At 33.5% G+C, this 22,010-nt stretch overlaps 2 protein-coding genes across 4 annotated transcripts in view; one reads left to right on the top strand and one right to left on the bottom strand.

Annotated features, from left to right (window-relative positions):
- pip (heparan sulfate 2-O-sulfotransferase pipe) overlaps positions 1-18,076 on the top strand; it is a 117,076-nt gene extending 99,000 nt beyond the window's left edge. For all 3 annotated transcript variants that reach the window (XM_033338732.2, XM_033338730.2, XM_033338729.2), the window contains 5 exons: positions 12,781-12,987; positions 13,268-13,347; positions 13,797-14,078; positions 15,093-15,247; positions 16,625-18,076. In XM_033338732.2, coding sequence (XP_033194623.1) covers positions 12,781-12,987; positions 13,268-13,347; positions 13,797-14,078; positions 15,093-15,247; positions 16,625-16,821 — 921 coding nt within the window. In that variant the 3' untranslated portion in view covers positions 16,822-18,076. The remainder of the gene's footprint in view (positions 1-12,780; positions 12,988-13,267; positions 13,348-13,796; positions 14,079-15,092; positions 15,248-16,624) is intronic.
- Positions 1-22,010, bottom strand: part of Gbs-76A (Glycogen binding subunit 76A) — a 153,717-nt gene that overhangs the window by 37,967 nt on the left and 93,740 nt on the right. The window lies entirely within an intron of this gene.

Raw genomic sequence — 22,010 nt, 5'->3', positions numbered from 1 at the left:
CGACAGCTGTTGCAGAATCGATTAATCAAATAAAGAAGTACACGACACGGGGTTATAAGGTGTAACGTGCGTTATGACGTGTGTAAGAATCTACATTGCAAGAACAATAGGAAATAGATTATCACGTGGATTATTCCGTTATCGATAATGATCGTGATTCACTAATGGCAGTTAGGAAAGCATACATACACCAGAATGCAACAATTCATCGTTAATTTTGAATATCAGTAAATTAAACTACCCCAACCCTCCTCGAATCTGAATCGAATTTAAATAAATATCACAAGTTTAATAAAACCGGAATAAAACCACAATTTTGATACAATTGAAATACGTATCACATCTAAGAAGCTTTTGTAAAATCTACACACTTTTCAAGTTGTGTAGACCTCGTATTTAATACAAGCAAATTTGAAAGTTTTCGAGTCGCGCCACTATCGATACCGAACAGCGATACGATCCTCCGCTGTCCTAAAAGTTGCTTACAAGATACGATAACCGCAAATTGAAGCTACAAAGGCAAACAATAATAAAAACATCCTGATTGCGCAATTCTCCATAAGAAAATTAAAATAAGTGGCAGGATTCTAATAAAACCAGAATAGATACCACAACTGTAATAAAACGGATATAAACACATCTGCCACTTAATCTCTCGCTTGCTCTTCCAAACCCAACCTATTCCAAGATTTAACTTGAAACCTAACCGCAAGTCCACCTTCGCGCCATCGATCTCCAAGTAGAGAAGCATCGAACGATTTCCTCCTGAACGAAAGAATCGGCGCAACGTTCCTCGAGTAACGTTTTATCCGAAGCAGCGGCTGATTCGACGGCTGGAAACGTTATTCACGTGTCTGTGAAACAATTCTTAGAACAGAACAGACGGGAATCGGCGGCGTCGTTAGGATCAGATTCTATCTGGTACGTGTGCACTGTGTACGCAGCGTCTATCGAATAAGCAGCAAGTATTGTCGAAGAGTACGTTGACCGATCAACCGAGCAGACAGATGGCTGAAGCTCTTCTCGGCAAGTTTATTCCGCGTTAGCAGCGCTCCATCTAATAGGAACGGGCTGGATTTTCTTGGGAACGGTTTCCGTATGCGTTTCGTATCAAGATCGTTCTATAAGCTGAAAGGGGAAGGGGAGAAATTGTGGTAGAAGTCGAGCAAGGAATATTTTTACGTAGAAGTACGCGGAAGACGTGGAATAAATGTTATTTCTTGGAAAGTTTGATATCACAAGGATCGCGCGTTGCTTCTGCAACGATAATTTAGCAATGAATAATATTAATCAATTATTAGCAAGCTACAGGTTGTAGTCTTCTATTGCAAACATAATTCTTAGAATTTTAGAATTTTCGAAAAACAGGATGATCGGCTGGTTCGAAATTTCTTAAATTTACTTGTAAAACATAAATTATAATGTCGCATCGCAAACGTAAGTTTTGCCATTTTTTTGAAAGAATAGAACGATCAGGCGATTTTGTATTTGTAAAAATTCGAAGGTATAGAAACGCACAAAGCGCATATAATGTGCGAAAATATTTTTTCAATATTTAGGGAATAAAATAAACCGTTTAGATTTCATTCGCTTGGTTGTGTTTATGAAAATAAAAAATTGCATAAATATTCGTAGTCTAATTGTTAAGCTTGTTAAGATAAAAATTATTTTCGCCGTAAAGAAAGAACCGAGTAAAAGAAATAAAAAGATATATGTCCATCAAGAAATAAGTAAACGACTCATGGAATAAAATTTGCTTCTTTGAAGTCTAATTTTGAGAAGATCAGATGGTGGAGTTTGTTCAAAGAATATTTCTATGCAGATGCAGTGCAAAATCGAAAGACACAGAACAGATTTCTTATTTCTTTGAAGTTTAGGGTTTTAAAGAATCAGATAGTGAAAGTTGCGTAAGGAATATTTTTGTGCACAGCTAATGTGGAAGAAGAAACGTGGAATTATTATTTCCTTGAAACTTTAATCCTCAGAAAAGTAGGATTGAAAATGTGCCCTTTAATTCGCGTGCCCTTAAATAAAATTTATAATCTGATAGATACATGGGGATAACAAAATTTCATATAATGTTTATAATATGTTTTACTACTTCTGTATGAATCAATTTTGTTAATAAGATAAATAAATACTATAATATATCTTCCTAATTAGTATCATGAAAAATCAGATATATTTTATGAATGCTAATATTAGTTAAACTTCTAATGTCAAGTAGTTTTCAATACAATAATCTAAACAAATATCGATCATTTTCTTGATTTTTATTCTTCGCGAAACACGTTTTACTTTATTTCACTTCACTCTAATTATCGTACTATCCGCGTCGTATATACAGCTCGTATTAAACTTAATTTCTATAAAACTTGAACCGATTAAAAATTTCCAACAAGTTCGATAATATTCTTGACGTGCGAGCCGTTCACAGAGCTACACTGATCAACTTCAGAAATTGAGAAGTACACGATAATGTTACAAAAACGAAGCTCGACGTTGCTACAGTTTACGGAGAAATAACTAAAACGATCACAAATTATAAAAGCAGAATAGAAGTCCATGGCAAGCAACTGGCTAACAATTTGTATAACCAGCATATCCAGAGAAAACTCTGAACAACTCATCCACCAGATCTGTTAGACCGATAGAGATCACCGCTATGGAAGCTTTCTCAATGGAGAAATCGTCTACGTGATATTCCATTTAATAAGTAATATAAAACTTTACCCCACGTCTACGTAGAAAAATTAGAAGGAATTTTAGAATTAAAAACAAACGTAACGAATATTTTTTTTTTTAATTTACCTTACAACTTGTAGCAATACGTCTCATATCTAGTTCATTAAACCAGATCAACAACCTCAGTCTATCGGAAGATCATGTAAACACCGAATTCTGAAGAAAATATAATAAACAGCATCAACATTTATTATATGCAACATTTGTGAATGATTATTCTTACTTATGGAAGAAATTTATTAAACGGACAAGGAGTACGGTCGATCAGTTTGCCTTCTGCGAGGCTCATGTGACAAACCACCTTATAAATTCTACCATAACTTTATCCACACCCTATATACGTAGCAAGAGTCGGTTGAAAAAGAACTGATACCGGAAGATCCTCCATCGTGATTAAACCGTGACCGGACGTTCTCCCTTTTCTTCATTTTTATCTTCGAATTTATTGTCTATCTGAGCTCACGATAATCGTGTGCACGACGTCAGGAATATCTCGGATCGAGAGTTCAAGTTAACGAGAACATTCGAAGAATGTTTAATCGCATTAACGCAAAACGCGTGGGAATTACGAACCACCTGTCACGGTTCTTCGAACATTTCTCAATCGTAAAAACGCAACGATCGTTCGCGGTCGAGCGAAACAAGTAGAGCAGATGATTCGTCCAGGTAAGAAACGTCCATATAAATACGATTATGATAGTCTCGAGCTCTTGTTACATTCAGGTGAGAACGTTGACTGCTAGTATTGCACATACTAGAAAATTGGAACATACTTTCTTCGATGAGTTTCGAAGATTGACGAGATCGATGATTTTACCTAATATTTGTCAAGATTTTTCCTTTTTAAGAGAATAGTTGATATTATTTAATATATAAATGTATATAATAATTTTAATTGGAGATTATATTAAATGAATTTAATTGATTCGTAATTATTTCGTACTTGTTTAATTAGTGGTAATTTTTTTTATAGTGAAATTATAAAAATGTAAAATAACAATTGAATAATTTATAGAATGCCTGAAATAATATTCTTTTTTAGCAGATTGAAATTATGATTTGCAATAAACTATCAGAGATCTAATTAAATGACTATCATTATTAACTTAATATTGAATAAATTTGACGATAGCTCTGGCGACAAAAATTTTGCGACCTACTATTTTATCGTCATTTTTATTTACTCATTTCATCTCATTCATAAAATGTTGCATTAGCGCTATCATTTGTGCCATCCTAAACTAACATCACTAACAAATACTGAACCACTAATTTTTCACGATAATTATTTCTAAGTTTCAAATTAAAATATAAAATATAAAAAAATATAAATTCTCATTATTTATATAAACTTTTTCTAAGTTTCCATTTGAAAACATTGAATGTTCATCTTTCAGTCTTAAAACTACCTAAGAGCTTTTCGCTGCCATTCAGGAATACACGTAATCGTTGAGATAATTCATTGTACGATATCAGAACAGCTTTGAAATACAATAGAATCGTTTATGGGTTTACAAATCATGCGGTTCCGCCTTGACTTCGATCGATGGAATCTTTCGATCTTGGATTCCACAGAATATCTGATCCTCGGCATTCCCATGCGCGAATTCAATTATCCGCATCTAATCGTGACTCGCGATATTTAATCAAATTCTCCGGATCACGGCTATCTACAACTTTTGAAAATCGTTTAAGGATAACCAGGATATTTCTAACGTAATCGAATTCCAGGAATTGAGAATGTTATTTCAGATTCTTGTTTTTATTCTTCTCACTCGGTAGAATAATGATAGCAATATCACTGGTGAAATTTCTTTTTCGAAAAAAATAAATTCGATATATACGAACATGAAGATAGAACTATTCTCTATTGTGATAAGCATGGATTTTATTAAATGCGATTATTATTATATAATAAAAATTCGGTTCACTTTGCAAATATTATATATATACGTATATTTACTCTTGTTTATTTAAAAAGTTTTTTCATAGATTACAAAAAGGAATTAACGTTAAAAATCCTTCAATTTCTCTACAATTCTGTTCTAATGGAATCTCTTTCATCGTACAGTACTGTCATATTACTATTAGGTTGTCCGAAAAGTGTCTTTCTTTTCATCTTTTTACATCTTTATACAAACATGAAACCGAATTTGTCGAACGTTGTAGTCTTTATTTTGATAGAACAAAATGGTTCATACGATAAAATAATATAAAACGAAAGATGTTATGCATCCATTATTTCCTTATAAAACGAAAGAAACTTTTCGGTCGACCTAATATATTACACTAATCTTCTGTTATACTTACAAGATATACAGATAGTCAAACGAACAGAAAATTTTAAAACTGAATCATCTTTCGCGATTTTTTTTCTCTCAGAATTATTAAAAACATATTATTTTGCTATTTATTATCTCACCTCTATTTTTGTATTTCCGTTTCCCGTTTTACAAACCAAACTTAGCAACGTTATTTTAAAATACACATACAATATATCTCTCTTTTTACAAATTTTTCTATCCAGAGCCGAAAACTTCTCATATTCTATTTACTCGAAGGAAAAACTTCAAATGTTTTATTTGTACCATAAAAACTTAAATTACTGTTGAAAAAGAACAATTATGCGAATAGTCTTAATAACAAATATTGTAACAAGCGCATTATCACAGTAGACGAGAGAGATGGACAAATAAGTAACGTAAAAATAATCGAACGGTATCAAGGCGACCAGTTCCATCGGCGTCTAGTATCGCCAATGATGAGAATCGGACCAGAATGCGGTGGCTTTGCAGGATGCGGGCGACAAAATGAGCAAGAAACGGAGTCACGATGGTGGTCGATGGAAAAACAGTGAAAACCAAGTGATTCGTGTCGTTGTCCGTTAGCAGTTGACCTTGTTGCCGGTCCACCCGTTACATATGTAACACACGCACACCTGAGAAACGGTAAAACGCTCGATCTGGCTCGACACAGACCCGCATTGTCCGTCGAACGAAGGAACTGGAACAATGGCGAAAACTCAGCCAATGAATTCCATCGAGTGTCAATGTCTCCTAGGCCAGTTGATTGAATTTTAACCGGCCAATTGGCTCCTGATCAATTGGACACCAAAGGAAGGACACTTAGGCGAAGTACGTCGAGTGTTTCTGGCGGTAAACTAGATTTGATTTTATACTCTGTGTGTTTTTCCCAAATGCTAACGTAATAACGTGAAATACGATAAAATAAAATTGAGCATGCAGATAGTTTTAGATTGTGCAGGAATTAATCATGAAAATTGTCCGAGATAAAATTCTCAGAATGTATAATTATTACAGATATTATTATTGAAAATATCTTTCTTCGTCGTTGTCTTCTTTTTTGGTTTTGTAATCGCGTTATGAAAGAGCGTATAATAAATACGAAATACGAAAAGTGAGAAATGGAACTGGAGACAGACGTAGTTTTTATAAGACGAAAGGATAAATCATGAGAATTGTCAGAGACAGAATTTGTATATCGTAAATGAAAATATTTCTTTAGATATCAAATAATAATTAAGAAGCACAATAATTAGAAATATTATAATGTTAATTATATTTGGCAAGTCTGTATGCAAAATATACAACGTGTGTACGTAGACTTTCGTGACTGACTGTATATGTGTAAATGGAAGATCCGTTTAGAAATATTTCAATGGCTGTTGCTCGACACACGATTCACGATCGTACGGTTATTTAAAAAAAAAATACACAGAGATTTAACATTGTACAGAATAGACGAAGTAGTCTGTACAAAGTAGGCTTACAAGAAGCGAAAAATAACACGCGCGGGCATTACAGTGGTCAGGATGCGTGAAACCGCGAAATACATTGCTGCTTTTCAGCCTAATCGTTAATCGCTTAAATACGTCGACCGTGAACGATACTCTGAATTCATGGCATAACTGTTGGATATCCAAGTTTATGATGCGACGTTGCTGGATTTCGATGAATTTTTAATTGTAATGTGAACTAAACGTATTAATAGAAAAATTAACCATTCCATGCAATTTAATGTTTTACGTTACTAATTATAAGATACGTATGATGCAAATTACCGATATGTAGAATGCAAATTAGCAACACGTAGAATGCTAATTACTGATATCTCAAGTAGTTAAATTACGAATTTCCGATTACAAAAGAGGCACGTAATTAAATTATAACAGAACATTTTTCCTTAACTACGGTCCTTTCTGTGCTTCGTTTTCGCGTTCGTATTCGCTCGATTATCTTCTTTTCACATTTTTCGATACTTACGACACTTCATTTATGAAAAGCATGGAATATACGAGAATCTATTGGGTTGGCAACTAAGTGATTACGGATTTTGTCAGTAGGTGGTATTGACAAAATCCGCATTCATTTAGTTGTCTTCTTAATGCGAGAATTGATTGTAAATGTTAATAAATAAATAAATAAAAAAAAATAATTTAGTTGTCAACTCAATAGTAGAGTTTTAATGTATCGAATACTAGAACTAAATATTTAGCGAAATCTATGGAAACGTGATGTTAGTTTCGAGTCAGGCAAATTCAAGAGGAACAGCAGCATTAAAATTATTTCACATTCATATTTTAATCCTTAGTTTTAATATCTTATCTGGAAACTTTCTTCCTGACTATAGTTTTATTAAATCTACAAAAATGATTTCACTGACTATATTAATTTGCTTATTTACTGGACAGATATTGTTGTTTGTTTATTAGATATTTTTAGAATTGATCGGAATTTGTATTTCATTCGCCACTGTGTTATTGTAAGATCATGTTCGTTGTTTTCTCATCTGACATTGGAAGATATAACATGAAGAGGATATTAAGAGAGAAGATAAGGATCGATAAAACTGCAAACTCGGTCTATCGGAATTTCAATCAGGTTGCAATATTCATGTAAAATGAAGAAAATATTCATCAAAGCAAAATTCATTTAAGATATAGAGTGTGAAGGAAAAAGCATCGAATGTTTTCAAACGGCAGTTTCTCAATTCTGTTATTCTTATAAATAGCGAATCAAAGAAACGTGAAACTCCGATAATTATTTTATAAAAGAGATTGCAAAATATGTATGTCCCAGTGAAAAACTTTACATTCCACCGACTGTTTCCGCCATGACTATATATCGTACGATTATATAGATCGATTCATCGGAAAGTTAATTATCTTTAACAAGAAACCTTGCATTAATAATTTAAGAACAAAAGAAAGAGGATCCGCGTTCATGAAAATTTCACCTTGAATTTTTTAAGCTTTCATCCTATGCTTTTCCTGCACTCAAATTTCTATTTTAGTAAATAAAATCTATATTGATAATCTAATTTAAAACAAATTTCAACTCGAATCTCTCAATAAATTTTAGATAACGTTCCATCTATACTTTCTACATATTCGCTTACAGTATCGTAGAAACTTTCCTGAATAAAGATTTTATTTGGCTCGATCTTTAAACAAAAATAGCAATTTGCATTATATCTATATTAGACTCGAATCTAAAAAGGTGAAAATAATATCGTCGTTTATCGGAATATTTAAACACATTGATTTAACAAAAATCAATGTGCGTTCAAGTTGTCCTTTCTTTTTATTTTTCACTTTACGTTTAATTTTCCACTGCTATTGTATATCGTTTCTTTCTAATAAAACAAAAATAAATAACATCATTACATCATTAAACCAAACAAAGGGCCCACATGTTCGTATCAAACAATTACCAAGCGGAAGCTAAAGAAAAGCAAACACACGAGCCCCGATAAAAAGAACCAATAGAATCCAGTCGAAGACCCCAACACCCAGTGTCAAGTGACTAAATACTCATGACTCGACATTATTATAGTAACTCGCTCTTTCGCTCTGCGCTTGAAATAAAAATAAAAGAAAGAAAAAAAAAAGACTAGAAAGGACAAGAGAAACATGGTTATATTATTATATACAAGGTTGCAATTATTAAAAGAAAGTAGTGGAGGTAAATACGAGATTCTCAATGTTGGTCGTTAGAAAGATAATCACGAGACAAATTATGTAATCATCATAAATTATGCAAATATGGTCGATAGTGGGAAGCATAATTCGTAAAGAATTGACGTATGTATGTGTGGGTCCTCGAGTTTCGATTGTGTTTTTAATAGCGCATTGTCCTTTGTTCCAACGTTTCGTGAACATTGTTCGTATCTTCGTGTAGTAGAGGCGAAACAATTTCAGCTTCGATATTATATTAATCCTGAAGATCTATCGTGGGTGAAACTTCACCTCGTGCGAATTTTATTTTAATAACGAAACCCTAACTCTCCCGTGACTTTTCTACTTCTTATTCGATATTGAATAATAATTTGGGATGAAATTTAGCGGGAAAAAATTTTTAAGAATAGTATTCGTTCAACTTTATCGATATCCAAACAGTTTCTGTTTTAGATCTGCTCTGAAGAAGCGGACAATGTTCACGAAACGTCGGAAGAGAGCGCAACGTGCTATTAAAATGAGAATCCCGAGGATCCAAAAATATTCTTTTTTATTATTATTTAATTTGTACTTTACAATTTGTCCGGCTAGACATTTGGTAAATTTTTCCAACTTAAAATCCAAAAATATATCGTGTAATAATCATCGTGAAAGTTTAAAATGTAAAGTTCAGGAAGACTCGGAGGAGGAAAAACGTCAGGAAGAAAAGGATCAGGGAATCCGTAAACGAGGAAGAAGCATGCAAACGCATGTATCTACTAATAATGTAATGATGTAATGTATTCGTGGCATAATGCCAAGTCACGAGGACAGGAAAAGAAAGACGAGCCCGATGCTATTACGTCTTCTATACAACGTGTGACAGGAGTTATGTGTAGGTACATAATCGTTGAGTGGTAGTTTGTTTGCCACTTTCTTGAGATTCGAATGAAAAGAAGGATCAAGTGCCTTGCTGTGTGCAGCCTGGCACATACAGGATGGTTGATAACTGGTGGTACAAGTGGAAAGGGGGTGAATCTACGCGAAAAAAGAAGTCGAAAATATAGAATAAAAATTTTTTTTTAATTTTTTCTTTTTTTTTAATTTTTCCATTGAGACAACGATATATAGTGAGCATAACGTACCGCACGCGTACCGAGCGAAAATTCAAAGTCGATTTTCTCGAAAACAAAGCCTCAAACGAAAAATTTTTATTCTATATTTTCGACTTCTTTTTTCGCGTAGAATCACCCCGTTTCCGCTTGTACCACCAGTTACCAACCACCCTGTATATTTGAGCAGCTTATGGAGAAAAGAGAATTCAAGTCGTAAATAATTTTATGAACTGCATCAGTTTTCTGAAATTTATGTACAAGTTTACTTTATACGTTTACGAGCCTTATTCATAATAAATGATAAAAAGTATTCAGAATGAAATAAATACAAAATAGACATAGCAGAAAATATGTAACTGAAATATATTACGATCGTAGAAGCTATATGTTAAATATTTTGTTCGTTAAAAATTTCTATTGAAAACTATAGCCGCGTTGTACGCGTGAAAACGAAATGAAAAGGCAATGAAACATGGTACAATAGAAAAATTTATTCCACGATAATTGGAATCGATTAATCTGTGATTCGAATCTTCCCCGCTATTGTCACAGAAAATCATACGGCACCACAGTAGAAACCATGTTAAGTTTCTGATTTTAACGTCGTCTTTCGATGGATCGACGAAATATTTTAACACGATACAGATGCAAAGACGAACTTGTTGGGCTAAAAGACCTAAACCTTCTAAAACCTTCAAAACTAAACTAAATAATAAACCTTCGGAACTAAAAGTAGACAATAAATCTAAGGTATCAATATTTCTTCTGTGGTATGGAATATTTCAATATTTCCCATCTTTTAAAAAATGGTCACGTCGAAATATTAATATGTTTGCTATAACACAGTGCATTACAAATACAGGTCACGTCTAGAGTGACATCACAACATCTAGAAGTGACCATATACTGTTAGGTCGTCCGAAAAGTTTCTTTCATTTTATAAGGAAATAATGAATGCACAACATTTTTCGTTGTATATTATTTTATCGAATTACGTATGATCCATTTCGTTCCATCAAGATAAATATCACGACGTTTGATAGATTAGGTTTCATGTTTGTATAAGGATGCATCGTTGTAAAAGACGTGCCTGTAAAAGAAAGACACTTTCAGGACAACCTAATACAAGCAATTACAAGTGCAATTAGCGGTAGAAGTTATTAGCATTCGTTTGATTCATTCTGTTTGTATGTGATACCTGAATAAACGTAGAGTTACTGCATCCGTGAGATAAAATAAAATAACTAGCGAGCAAACGAGAAATTGCAGTTATCGTTCGAAGAAAGCATCCTCTTAAAAGGCTCGAGCAAATTTCGAAGCAATAAGCAATCGAAGGCTCGTCGAGTAGTTTCCACAAGGCTGAATTCTACATTAACGATAAATTTGCGGAAGCGCTGATCCGATGCTTTTCTGATCGACCTGATCATGTCGAGTGAATGCTCAACCGAACGTAACAGAAGAAAAGGAAGAGGATACGAGAGACAAAGGTTGGAAAAATAGCCATTCTGATAACGAAAAAATGAAACTGAAATGAGGAAAATCAAAATGTAAACTCGATATCCTCCGTTAAGGATTATTATCGTCAGTGTCAAATGAAATTACCTGCAATTGTGATCATCCTGCCAAAAACGAAAAAACAGATATAGAACGTTGGAAATGGAAATCAGTGTTCCTCTGTCTTGTTCGAAGTGTATTTATAATTCAACGTTTTATAGTAAAAAGAGAAATAATTAAAAATTGAAGAATCGAGCTTTGCCTTAATTTCCGATTATTTGTCTAATTTTTTTCTATACTTTTCCTATAAAAAAAAAAAAATTCCGACTTATTATATTTATTTCTAACTAACGATTATCGCTAATAATTCCGCGATATTGTGTAATAATTATAAGTCTGTGCATAAAACTGCTCGTTTTGCAAAGATTTCAAAGCCACGAAAGCTCCATAAAAGTCGAGATCGAATGCAATCGAAATTACGCATTTTGAAGAAAAGAATCGGAAAGACTCGAATCAGTCGTCTAACGCAAGTTGACAATGAAAATTATTAGCGATTCATTCACTTCTTGGCATGCAAACTTTTAAACTATCTTTAATCCTTTTCTCTTGTTATGTACTTTCATTTCCCATCGAGTACCAGATTTTAAACGTGTATTTTCAAGGTTCGGAAAAAATTGAGTAGCATCTACGTTCCTCGCGCGCTCAATTATCTAATATCTTTCTTTGATCGTTTGTACTGACCGCTGAAACTACCCAGAAGACGAGGTGAAACAAGGCAGTAATTACTCGTTGCACGTATATCCTAGAATGACTTGCCGATATTACAAATAGTTGTTCAACGAAAGGGAATGGGATAACTCTCCCACTGGATAGAAAATGAAGATTCCAGACGAAAGAGAGAAACCTATGATTAACGTCGTGACAACTACCTTCTGCTTGATACTTGCATGCACCAACAAGATCATAACTAAAATTGACATAAATTGAGAAGAAGCGAAATGTTTTACGTTTCATTCTGTGTATAGAATAAATTAATTTTTATCATAGAAAATATAATTGTGATTTTTGTTCGTTTCTTTCGTTTCTTTTTAATGTAACAAAATTAGATACGATTGAAATATTCGAATATTATTATCATTGATCATTTTATAATTAATTTGTTTTCTACATTAATTTATTTGTATTTATGGCTTGTAATTCGTTGTATTGGGTAACATAACGTAACAAACAAATATAATTATTGCTTTTTATTATCGTCGTTTGACTTAATTACATTTGATAAAAAGCATGACACACTTAGGAGTTTTGTAATTATAATTAACTACAGTTTAAATTAATACGTCGGGAAAATGGAAAGAAAAATTTTATTGCTAGCGGAGAAAAAGCGAAAGACAAAATAAATAGCGTAAATAAGGAAATTAGAAAGGGAACAATGGAATGAAAATCTTAAGATACTTTGTCTGGTTTCAGTACAAAGAAACTGAAGTGTTGGACATTGACGCACTCAACAACACAAAAAGAGCGGACCGGAGCGTCCTGTTCTTCAATCGTGTACCGAAAGTGGGCTCTCAAACCTTCATGGAACTCTTGAGAAGGCTGTCCATGAGGAATGGCTTTTCCTTCAACAGAGATCGTGTGCAAAGAGTCGAAACAATTCGTCTTGCGCCTATCGAACAGGTACCTAACAAAATTTATGAAATACTGTTACATTTTTAATATTTATTTCTACATTTATTAATATTTCTTTAAAAAATAGAGACGTGCGAACGATGAAAATCCTGAACCTTTACAATTTACAAAAATTAAAGATTATACATAAGTATACATATATATAAGTATATATAATCTTTAATTTTTGTAAAATGTAAAAGTTCAGGGTTTTTACCAAGATCGTGTTAAGCAAGAAAATAAAATAAAAAATTATACTTTTATACGATTAATTGCTTGTTTGTTTTAGCTACAACTCGCCAGGATGGTCAGCAGTTATTCAGAACCATCTGTCTATATAAAACACGTGTGTTTCACAAACTTCACAGAGTAAGTATTTCAACATTAAATAATCTCCAATTACTTTAAAATTCTATCAGTTCTTCCCTATACTACTCTATACATCCTGAGATAAAAACTGTGTAAATTTTACTGAATTTTAGAGAATTAAATTCTAAAAGAAAATACACGACGCTAGTATAGATTTTTCCTATTTATCGACGTTCTATCGATCAAGATTCTACTATACTTCTATCATCGTTGTAAAAATGTATGAAACCGTGAAAGAGCCAAAGAGGAATAAACCAGAATAATCGAATTCCGCTACAAATCCCTTTATCCGCCATTCTTACCGACAACCCGTGATAGATGATGATACATAAATAAACGTGAAATAAAGATGAAAAACGGATTTCCTGGAAGAGTAAAAGTCAGATAGCCGGAGGTAACGTAAGCTAAATTCCCACGAGATGTCTAACGTGGAACGTTTTTCCGTTTAGATTCAACCTGCCACAGCCAATTTACATCAACATAGTCCGGGATCCTGTTGAGAGAGTGATATCCTGGTACTATTACGTGCGAGCACCTTGGTATTACGTCGAGAGAAAGCAAATATTTCCAGACCTACCACTGCCGGATCCGAACTGGCTGAAGAAGGACTTCGAGTCCTGTGTACTTAAGGCGGACCGTGAATGTAGATACCTCGAGGGTGAAATTCACGAGGGAATCGGCGATCATCGCAGGCAAACGCTTTTCTTCTGCGGTCACAGCGAGAAATGCACGTAGGTCCCTTTAAATTGTACCTTGGGATTACCTTTGTGCATATCTTCCTTCGCTATGCGAATAAATAGAAGGAAGAAATTACGTTTAAACGCTTTGCTCGATGGATTTTCCTCTGAAACGAGTAACTTTGAAGGTACTCGTTGATTTGTTTGACTGAAGCAAATTGTGGCGTATGAGAGATTCGATTATTAGGTTGGTGCAGATGAGTAAGATTTCTTGAGCTACATATCATGCGTTAAAAATCGTTGGTCGAAGAATCGTGAATTAAGTTATAAGTTATATGTAGTAGAGTTTACAGAGCTTGTAGAATTTAAAAATTTGTCACGTATATAGTATATAGTGTATACTGTAGTGTATAGTAGTCAAGAGTGCGTATACATCTTGAGGATACGAAATTTATTCAAAAATTCGTACATATTAGGTTGCCCGAAAAGTGTCTTTCTTTTACGGACACGTCTTTTACAACAATGTATCTTTATACAAATATGAAACCTAATCTGTCGAACGTTGTGATCTTTATTTTGATAGAACAAAATGGATCATACGTAATTCGATAAAATAATATAAAATGGAAAATGTTGTACATCCATTATTTCCTTATAAAACGAAAGAAACTTTTCGGACGACCTAATACATATATGCGAATGTACATTATCATATATACATATCGCATAAATTAAAAATTGATTGAAAAGACAAGTAGAATACAAATTGATAGCTATCAAAATTCTGTGATTCTCAAAGACGACAATATTGTTGCGTATTCGTTTGCTTCTAAGACTGTAACAAAGAAATCAAGCTAAAAATTCCTTCGACGAGTTTTTCAAGAGATTCTTCCAACGAGTTTTTCAAGAGATTCTTTCGGCGAGTTTTTCAAAAGATTCTTCCAACCTAGAATACATTGTGCATTATTCACACCTTGTTCGCGCCATTCGTTTGATTCTATGTTTTTGCCTTTTGTCACACCATACTTCAAGCACCTGTCATACTCATCAATTGTCGTTTGTTCGAAGCCCGTTCAACACAGTGGGCGCACTGGAACGAGCGAAGATGGCAGTGGAGAAACACTATGCGGTCGTCGGAGTGCTCGAGGACGTAAATACCACTCTCACGGTATTGGAAAATTATATACCCCGATTTTTCCGAGGCGCCACTGACGTCTACTACGGTAATTCTTTTGTTCTCTTATTTGCATGTAACTGTAAATCCTTCGCCAACCAACGATAACTATGAAACAAATATTTTACACCGCTACAAAGCAATCATACAGAGAAGAATACCTCGTTGTAATTAACTTTTAATTAACAATCGATGGTTGCGATAGAACAATCTCGTATTGAAAAAATATTTCGTTCTGATTATTTTCTAGCTAACGATCGACAGTTATATAGGATTAAGTATAACGTGGAGATGAAAACGTTGTTTTGCTTGAATATACGTGACATTTTCGGTCAAAAGATGAGCTTAACTTTACTGTCGTGTCGAGTTTGTCAAAAACAACCAATCAAGCCCGCACTCCTTTCAGAGAACTTCTTTCCATTTGCGCAAATTTAGTATGTTGATAGATTCTCAAGTATCAGATGCTGATCGATTCGTAGTAATAATACATGAATTTCACCAAAATGTAAAATGTAAAAATTAATAATGTATTATTCATGGGAAGCAACAGTAGCTGCTCATCCATTAGCTACGTATTTGGATTGCAAAATATTTGGCTGGAATGACGCTTTTTAGAGGTTTCTCAGGTCGCTGAAACCAAAAATAAGACGGGAAAAATTTCGGTTGTGAAAAAATTTGTTGTTATGCGACGTCCTCGTACGATTTTGATGACATTTTTTAAAAATTTGCTGCTTCTAAGTTGCTCTATGGCTTACTGTGTATGCATTTGAATCCCGAGTATTGGATTAGGTTCGGGTTATTTTCTATATTTTGGCTGCCGTGAGACGGTAAACGTTAAAATTAGCATTTAGAGCATTGGCATTGGCTATACCAACTGTCGTCGCTTACATCATTTGTTTTGCCACTTACCGCTTTGCACGATTATGGTCTTACGCGGATTTTTACAGTTTTTTGTGGGCCAGATATTCGTAACAGCGAATTTTCAAAATGCTCCTCGTTTTCGGCTCTATCGAACTAAAATACCTCCAAAAAGATGCGTTCAGCTAAAAAAATTTCGCATACTGTTCTTTAACATCTCTAAGATACAGATCAGATAAGGAAGTTTCTTCCAAACTGATAAAAAAAATCGTCTACGTTAATTCAGGTACTGATATTTAACAAATTTTGCTGAAACTCAGTAGATTTATCGATGAATTCCTCCTTGATTTTGAACGTAACGCGAAGCAATTAAAGTTTATTATTTAATGATTTTATAAGAAGATGATGAGTATTGCTTCTGGACATTTCTCATTCATTTACATACTTTGCTAATATTCGTGTGCTGTTGTCAACAAAAACTGGTTAAACTGCGTGTGTATAATTATGAAAAATATTTTATGTTCGTATTACAATGAAACACGATGACTGAGAAAATTTTCTCTTTCAGATGAGGTGAACGCGTTCACGAGGATCAATCGAAACTTCTTCAAGCCACCAGTCAGCGAAGAAGTAAAGGACATAGTGCGAAGCAATTTCACCAGGGAAATCGAATTCTATCAGTTCTGCAAGCAACGACTATACAAACAGCTGAGGGCATTGAAGTTGACCAAAACCACGCCTCTGTACGAAAGCAATAGCTTGTAACTATTTGCAATGTGTTTATTCGATCCGTGAAAGTATCGAGTAACTCGTCGAATTTTCTTTTAACTACGTGAGAATTTTCCTTCGAGGAAGTCGATAAAGAGCGAAGTATCGAGAACATCAGGAACGTTTGATAATTTGTCGAATTTTCTTTTGATAATGGAGAATAGAATCGAAGAATTCTTACGGATGTCGAAAGTATGTAATTCGTCGAAAAGAATGTTCGTTGGAGAATGTTGAAAATGACAAATAATTCGTGAAAAAGATTGAGAGCGTTAAGAATGATAAACGATTCGTCGAGATGGTTTAGGAAGTTAAAAATGATAAATAACTTGTCGAGAAAGATTGAGAACACTGAAAACGAGAAATAATTTGGTCGAATTATCGTTTGGTACACATCGATGCAGGAAGAATCTCAAAGATGTTCGAGTTGGCCTCGAAATTTTGGTGATGTTGGCGACAAACGTATGTCGAGTAATAGGCGATAACGATTAGACGCAGATGTAGATGTTTGTCAGGGAAGCCACTTGCGCATGGAAGCGACGTTAAAAGAGAAATCGAAGGAAAAAGAGAAATTAGAATCATTGCCTTTAGGAGAGGATCGTGGCAGATTCTCTTGATTTAATATCTTTAAATATATTAATAAATCGATCAGCGTGATGGATCGTGACGAACGATTGTTCCAGTAAGCAATATCTTATGTGATTCACGGCAGTGAGTGCTTTCAATTCAGGACGCTTCGATCGAGTGCCTAGTTTTTTATTTTGTGATCGTTTTCCCTGTATAATCGCGTAGCTTAAGATAAACGGTGATATAATCGCTGAACTTAATTATACGAACGAGAGAGCAAGTACTTACGAGACGAGGCATTAAGAAATATTTATTTAAATATTTAAATATTTAAATAATTGATGGGATGTTATCGGTTATTGCGTAAAGAAAAAGATACAACGAGTGTTTCTGAACGCGCGACATCATGGCGCTATTTAGATCGCTTCTTTCGTTGATAATCCATGGAAGAATGTTGTAAAGACTGATGAGGAAGACAAGAAGAGAGAGAGAGAGAGAGAGAGAGAGAGAGATTGCTTTTTATCGAAGGATACTTAATTATTTGCAACGACAGAAGCACACAGGGTAACCATTAGAGTATTGCTTTCCAGACGACATAGCCGTTTTTTAATGTCGACTTAAGCCGTTTTTTAATGTCCACTGTTTTCCTTCCTTTTTTTCGTAATAAACAGCTGCCATTTTCGAACAACGTGATTTCTTTTCTTTCTTCTCCACCTGAATTCTACTCGACACATTGGTTGCTGCTAAAATATAGTGATCTCTTTTCCAACAAATGTATAGCTTTTTGAAATGTGAATTTTGAAATGAAATCTCTAGTTTAAGCAAGTTTAATATCATTGTTTTGTATGCCTTTCTGGCTGTAAATTATTTTGTTAGGACGCGTGAAAATGAAAGAGCAACAGTTACGTCATTAACGTTACTTAAAGTCTGACAATTAAATTTTAAATAAGAAAATTACAGTTAAGTATTTAGATAATTAAATTGACGTAATTGCGCCAGTAGCGACGAATGTGTTAAATGTGTAAAAAGGATTAAAAATTAACTTTAGGTGTCTTTCGTTGATATGAAGAACAATGTGGAACATCAGAAGTTTCCCTCTCGTGTAAAGATATTGTTATATCATTCTTATCGACAAGAGAAACATAAAATTACTATAAGAATTCTTTTTTCTCAATCTATAACGATATCCATCTATTCTTACTATAACGAAAGAATGTGATACAAATGAAATTTCTGTCTGCTTCTATATGAACGTTTACTATACATATACACTCTGCGACAAAATTACAAGGCATTTATTATTTATTTAGAAAAAGAGATTTTAATGGATAATATCATATAAATACATAATTTTGTAGAATCAACGAATCAAAGTACAACGATTGAACTACTTCAGTAAATAGATATATTGCGATAAAAATATTTGTAATAATTCCAATTTAAATAGAGATTATTTACAATTGCAGATTTCTCAATGAAAAACAGTGCGACGAAACTATAAGACACGGAATACTTTTTTGCAAAATAAATAGAAATTTATATTTACTTATTAATAGCGTGTAGTACCATTTTTGTTTCTCGTAACTTTTCACAATCTTCAGATCCGGCGATCTAGCGAGCCATGATGATACTTCAATATCTTCTGTTTCCAAATTTAGCGTACTTTGCTTGAATCGTCGTGATTTGAAAAATAAAATTTTCTACAGCCATTTGACAGGCATATTCGATTAACAGTTCTTGGATTGTTTGAAATATATTTTACTGCTCATTTTATTAGAAACAAACTTGATATTGCTCTTACCAGTGTAACTTATAGCTATCCACACCATAATACCTCCTCCATCAATTTGTCTTTCCTGTTCAATAAGATTTTGTTTTCTCACCCAGCAGAATGTTTTTTCAAGTACATACAGTTTCTTATTTCTTTTAGATAGTTACGTATAGCACAGCGGCTCCTTTTTAATATGCGCGCTGCTTCTGCCGATGAAACCATCCTTTTCTTTTCCTTTTTTTTTTCTTTTTCTTACGAGTTACCAATTAGTTTGCTTCTACGAGGCATTTTACAATCAGAGTGTACTTAATACTAGAAATAACAATCGCCATAAGATAGCACGTTCAACAATATGAAACCAATTACCGCAGTGAAAATCACACGAATCACTTTGTATTACGTTCTGAGCCCGTTAGCAAACAACAATCATCTTACAATTTTGTCTCGGAGAACACAACATGTTTACGTGCATTGTCTGAATTCTTGGAATTATAGACTTCGGTATTTCTGTATATAGAACTGAACAGTATGCTTCCATACGTATAAAGCAAACAATAACACTACGAATGAAGGAGGAAGAAATCAACGAGTTCTAACGACGAGCCAAGTATAATCTCCCTTGATTCTCGTGTCCTTGCTTATAATGTTACTTTTACATCGACATAATTATAAGCGCAAAAGAATAGAAGATTAACAATCTAATTGGATTTTCAGCAGTTGCGAGATTACAAAGTTAAAAGAAATATTTCTTAATTATTCTAATTATTTGTTTACCCTTTTCTTTGTTACCTTAGTATTCCCTTTATCTATCACAGCATTTTTATAGCTATCGTAGTATCTGTCATAACAGGAACACTGCTGCTTGATCGTCGTTCCAAGGATATTTTATTTTTAAAATACGGAGATCATTCATTCATCGTATGACTGTTATTGCTTGAAATAAATAGAACATCGTAGTAGAAGTTTGTTTACTCACTTAGTTTGGATAAGTTGGTAATTAATATCAGTACTTATGATTAATATAATTCAGATTAACATAATGGTGATAAAAAAGATTGTGTGAAAGGTGAATGATCGAACAAGTAACAAACATAGAATAGAATAAACCGATTTTTACTAGTTCCACAAAATCTTCTTCTGGCACGTAGTCTTTGTATCACACGTTTTTTAAAAATTAGAGAAGATATTGGTATCGTCTGCAAAAGTCGAGAATAATATATAATTAATTTAATCGTTTGTCGAACAATATCGTGTGTCCGGCTATAACTTCGTGACAAAACATTTGTCGATTTTATTTATAAACCAACGGGTCTATAGCAAATAATTGATTGCTTTAATAAGCGTAACGCAATCGACGATAATTGTGTCAGGCCAGATTACGACTGTAACTAAAATTCACTGGAAAACATATCGAATTCGCCACCAACAACGTTCGTGCCGTGTATTACGAATATAGATTAAGTTTCCAAAAGCTACAACGCTTGTGCAATGCAAAACAATGCAAACTCGATACACGAGCTAAACTTGGCACCGCTGAAAGTACTCTAAAAATACACGTGGAATGTTGGCCTAACCGGAAGGTAGAGTTCAATTATTTTCAACCGCTCGATTATTCTGTAGCTTGCGACGAAAAATTATACTATGATTTGCTGCTTTGTATAAAAACAAAAAAAAAAAAATGAATAAAATGATCTTTGTCGTTGTTATACATAATCGAGAAGCTCAGTGTACAAGGGATACACGTTGTAATGGAAATACAGAGACATAACAATTTGGACATTTTGATGGAAAGTTAAATCGAATAAAAAGTTATTGGATCAATTTTTATTGTTATTTTGTATGTTTCTTTTTCATTTACCAAATGAATGCGCCACTAACTCAAAATTAAGATTACAAATTTCTTCAAAATATGGGAAAACAAAAATTGATGAATTAATAATTTGTTAAAAGTAAAATATAATGGACGTTATTAAATAATATAAATTTTATAATTAAAAGCATTGGATAGCAATTGCCATTTATCGTTATTTCTTTCCCTGTGAAAATTATTTTTTCTAAAAAATTATTTTTATCGAGCGTTCGATTGATTCTTCGAAGCTGGATTGTACATGTCATTTCCATGGACTATTTTTTCTTTCTTTAGGGGCTTAACGTTTTTTGGACGTAGATAAAGTAAAAAATGAAAGAATACTGTGCCGCGAAGAAAACAGTGACATCGTGCAATTCGTGGAATCGCAACGTACCTCGTTCTATCTGCAACCCAAGTGATAAACTTAAGGTTTAAAGTAACCCCAGATTGCCAGGTCACACTTGCCGATAATAAATCTTCAATTAGCTTTACTTATAAAAATAAGTTTCGTGCTTCTGCGTCATTTTTACTCGACAATTGTTTTAAATATAATATCTCGCATATAAGGTTCTAATAAAAGAAGATCATGCGTGAGCTGAATCTGACACTTGCCTTTATATTGTTTTTACAATCGATCGAACGATATCCTCCAAGCTAAGCATATAACTATTTTCTCTGAGATATCTCTATATATTATGATTAGTTCGTTCGAAATTTACTCAGTTGAAATATATTCATTGTCTTTTATTATTACAAATATCGAAGGAGAATATTGCCATTAGACATCAGTTTACTATTACTTTAAACAATATCAGAAACAGATTTGTCTGTCTTGTTCATGATTGAAAATTCTTTAGAGTTAACGATCTCCTTGCTCGAATTATTACCATCAGCCGAAATCTATAGGCAACGAAATAAAATTTTTAATAACAACGATACAGAGGTGTAACAGAAACCTAATGATAAAATCAAACTGATTTCTATTTCCAATCTGTATTTTTA

Source organism: Bombus vancouverensis, chromosome 1, assembly GCF_051014615.1.
Source record: "Bombus vancouverensis nearcticus chromosome 1, iyBomVanc1_principal, whole genome shotgun sequence".
NCBI lineage: Eukaryota > Metazoa > Arthropoda > Insecta > Hymenoptera > Apidae > Bombus > Bombus vancouverensis.
Note: the sequence above shows the minus strand (reverse complement) of the source record. Positions and strands in the feature narration are given on the sequence as shown.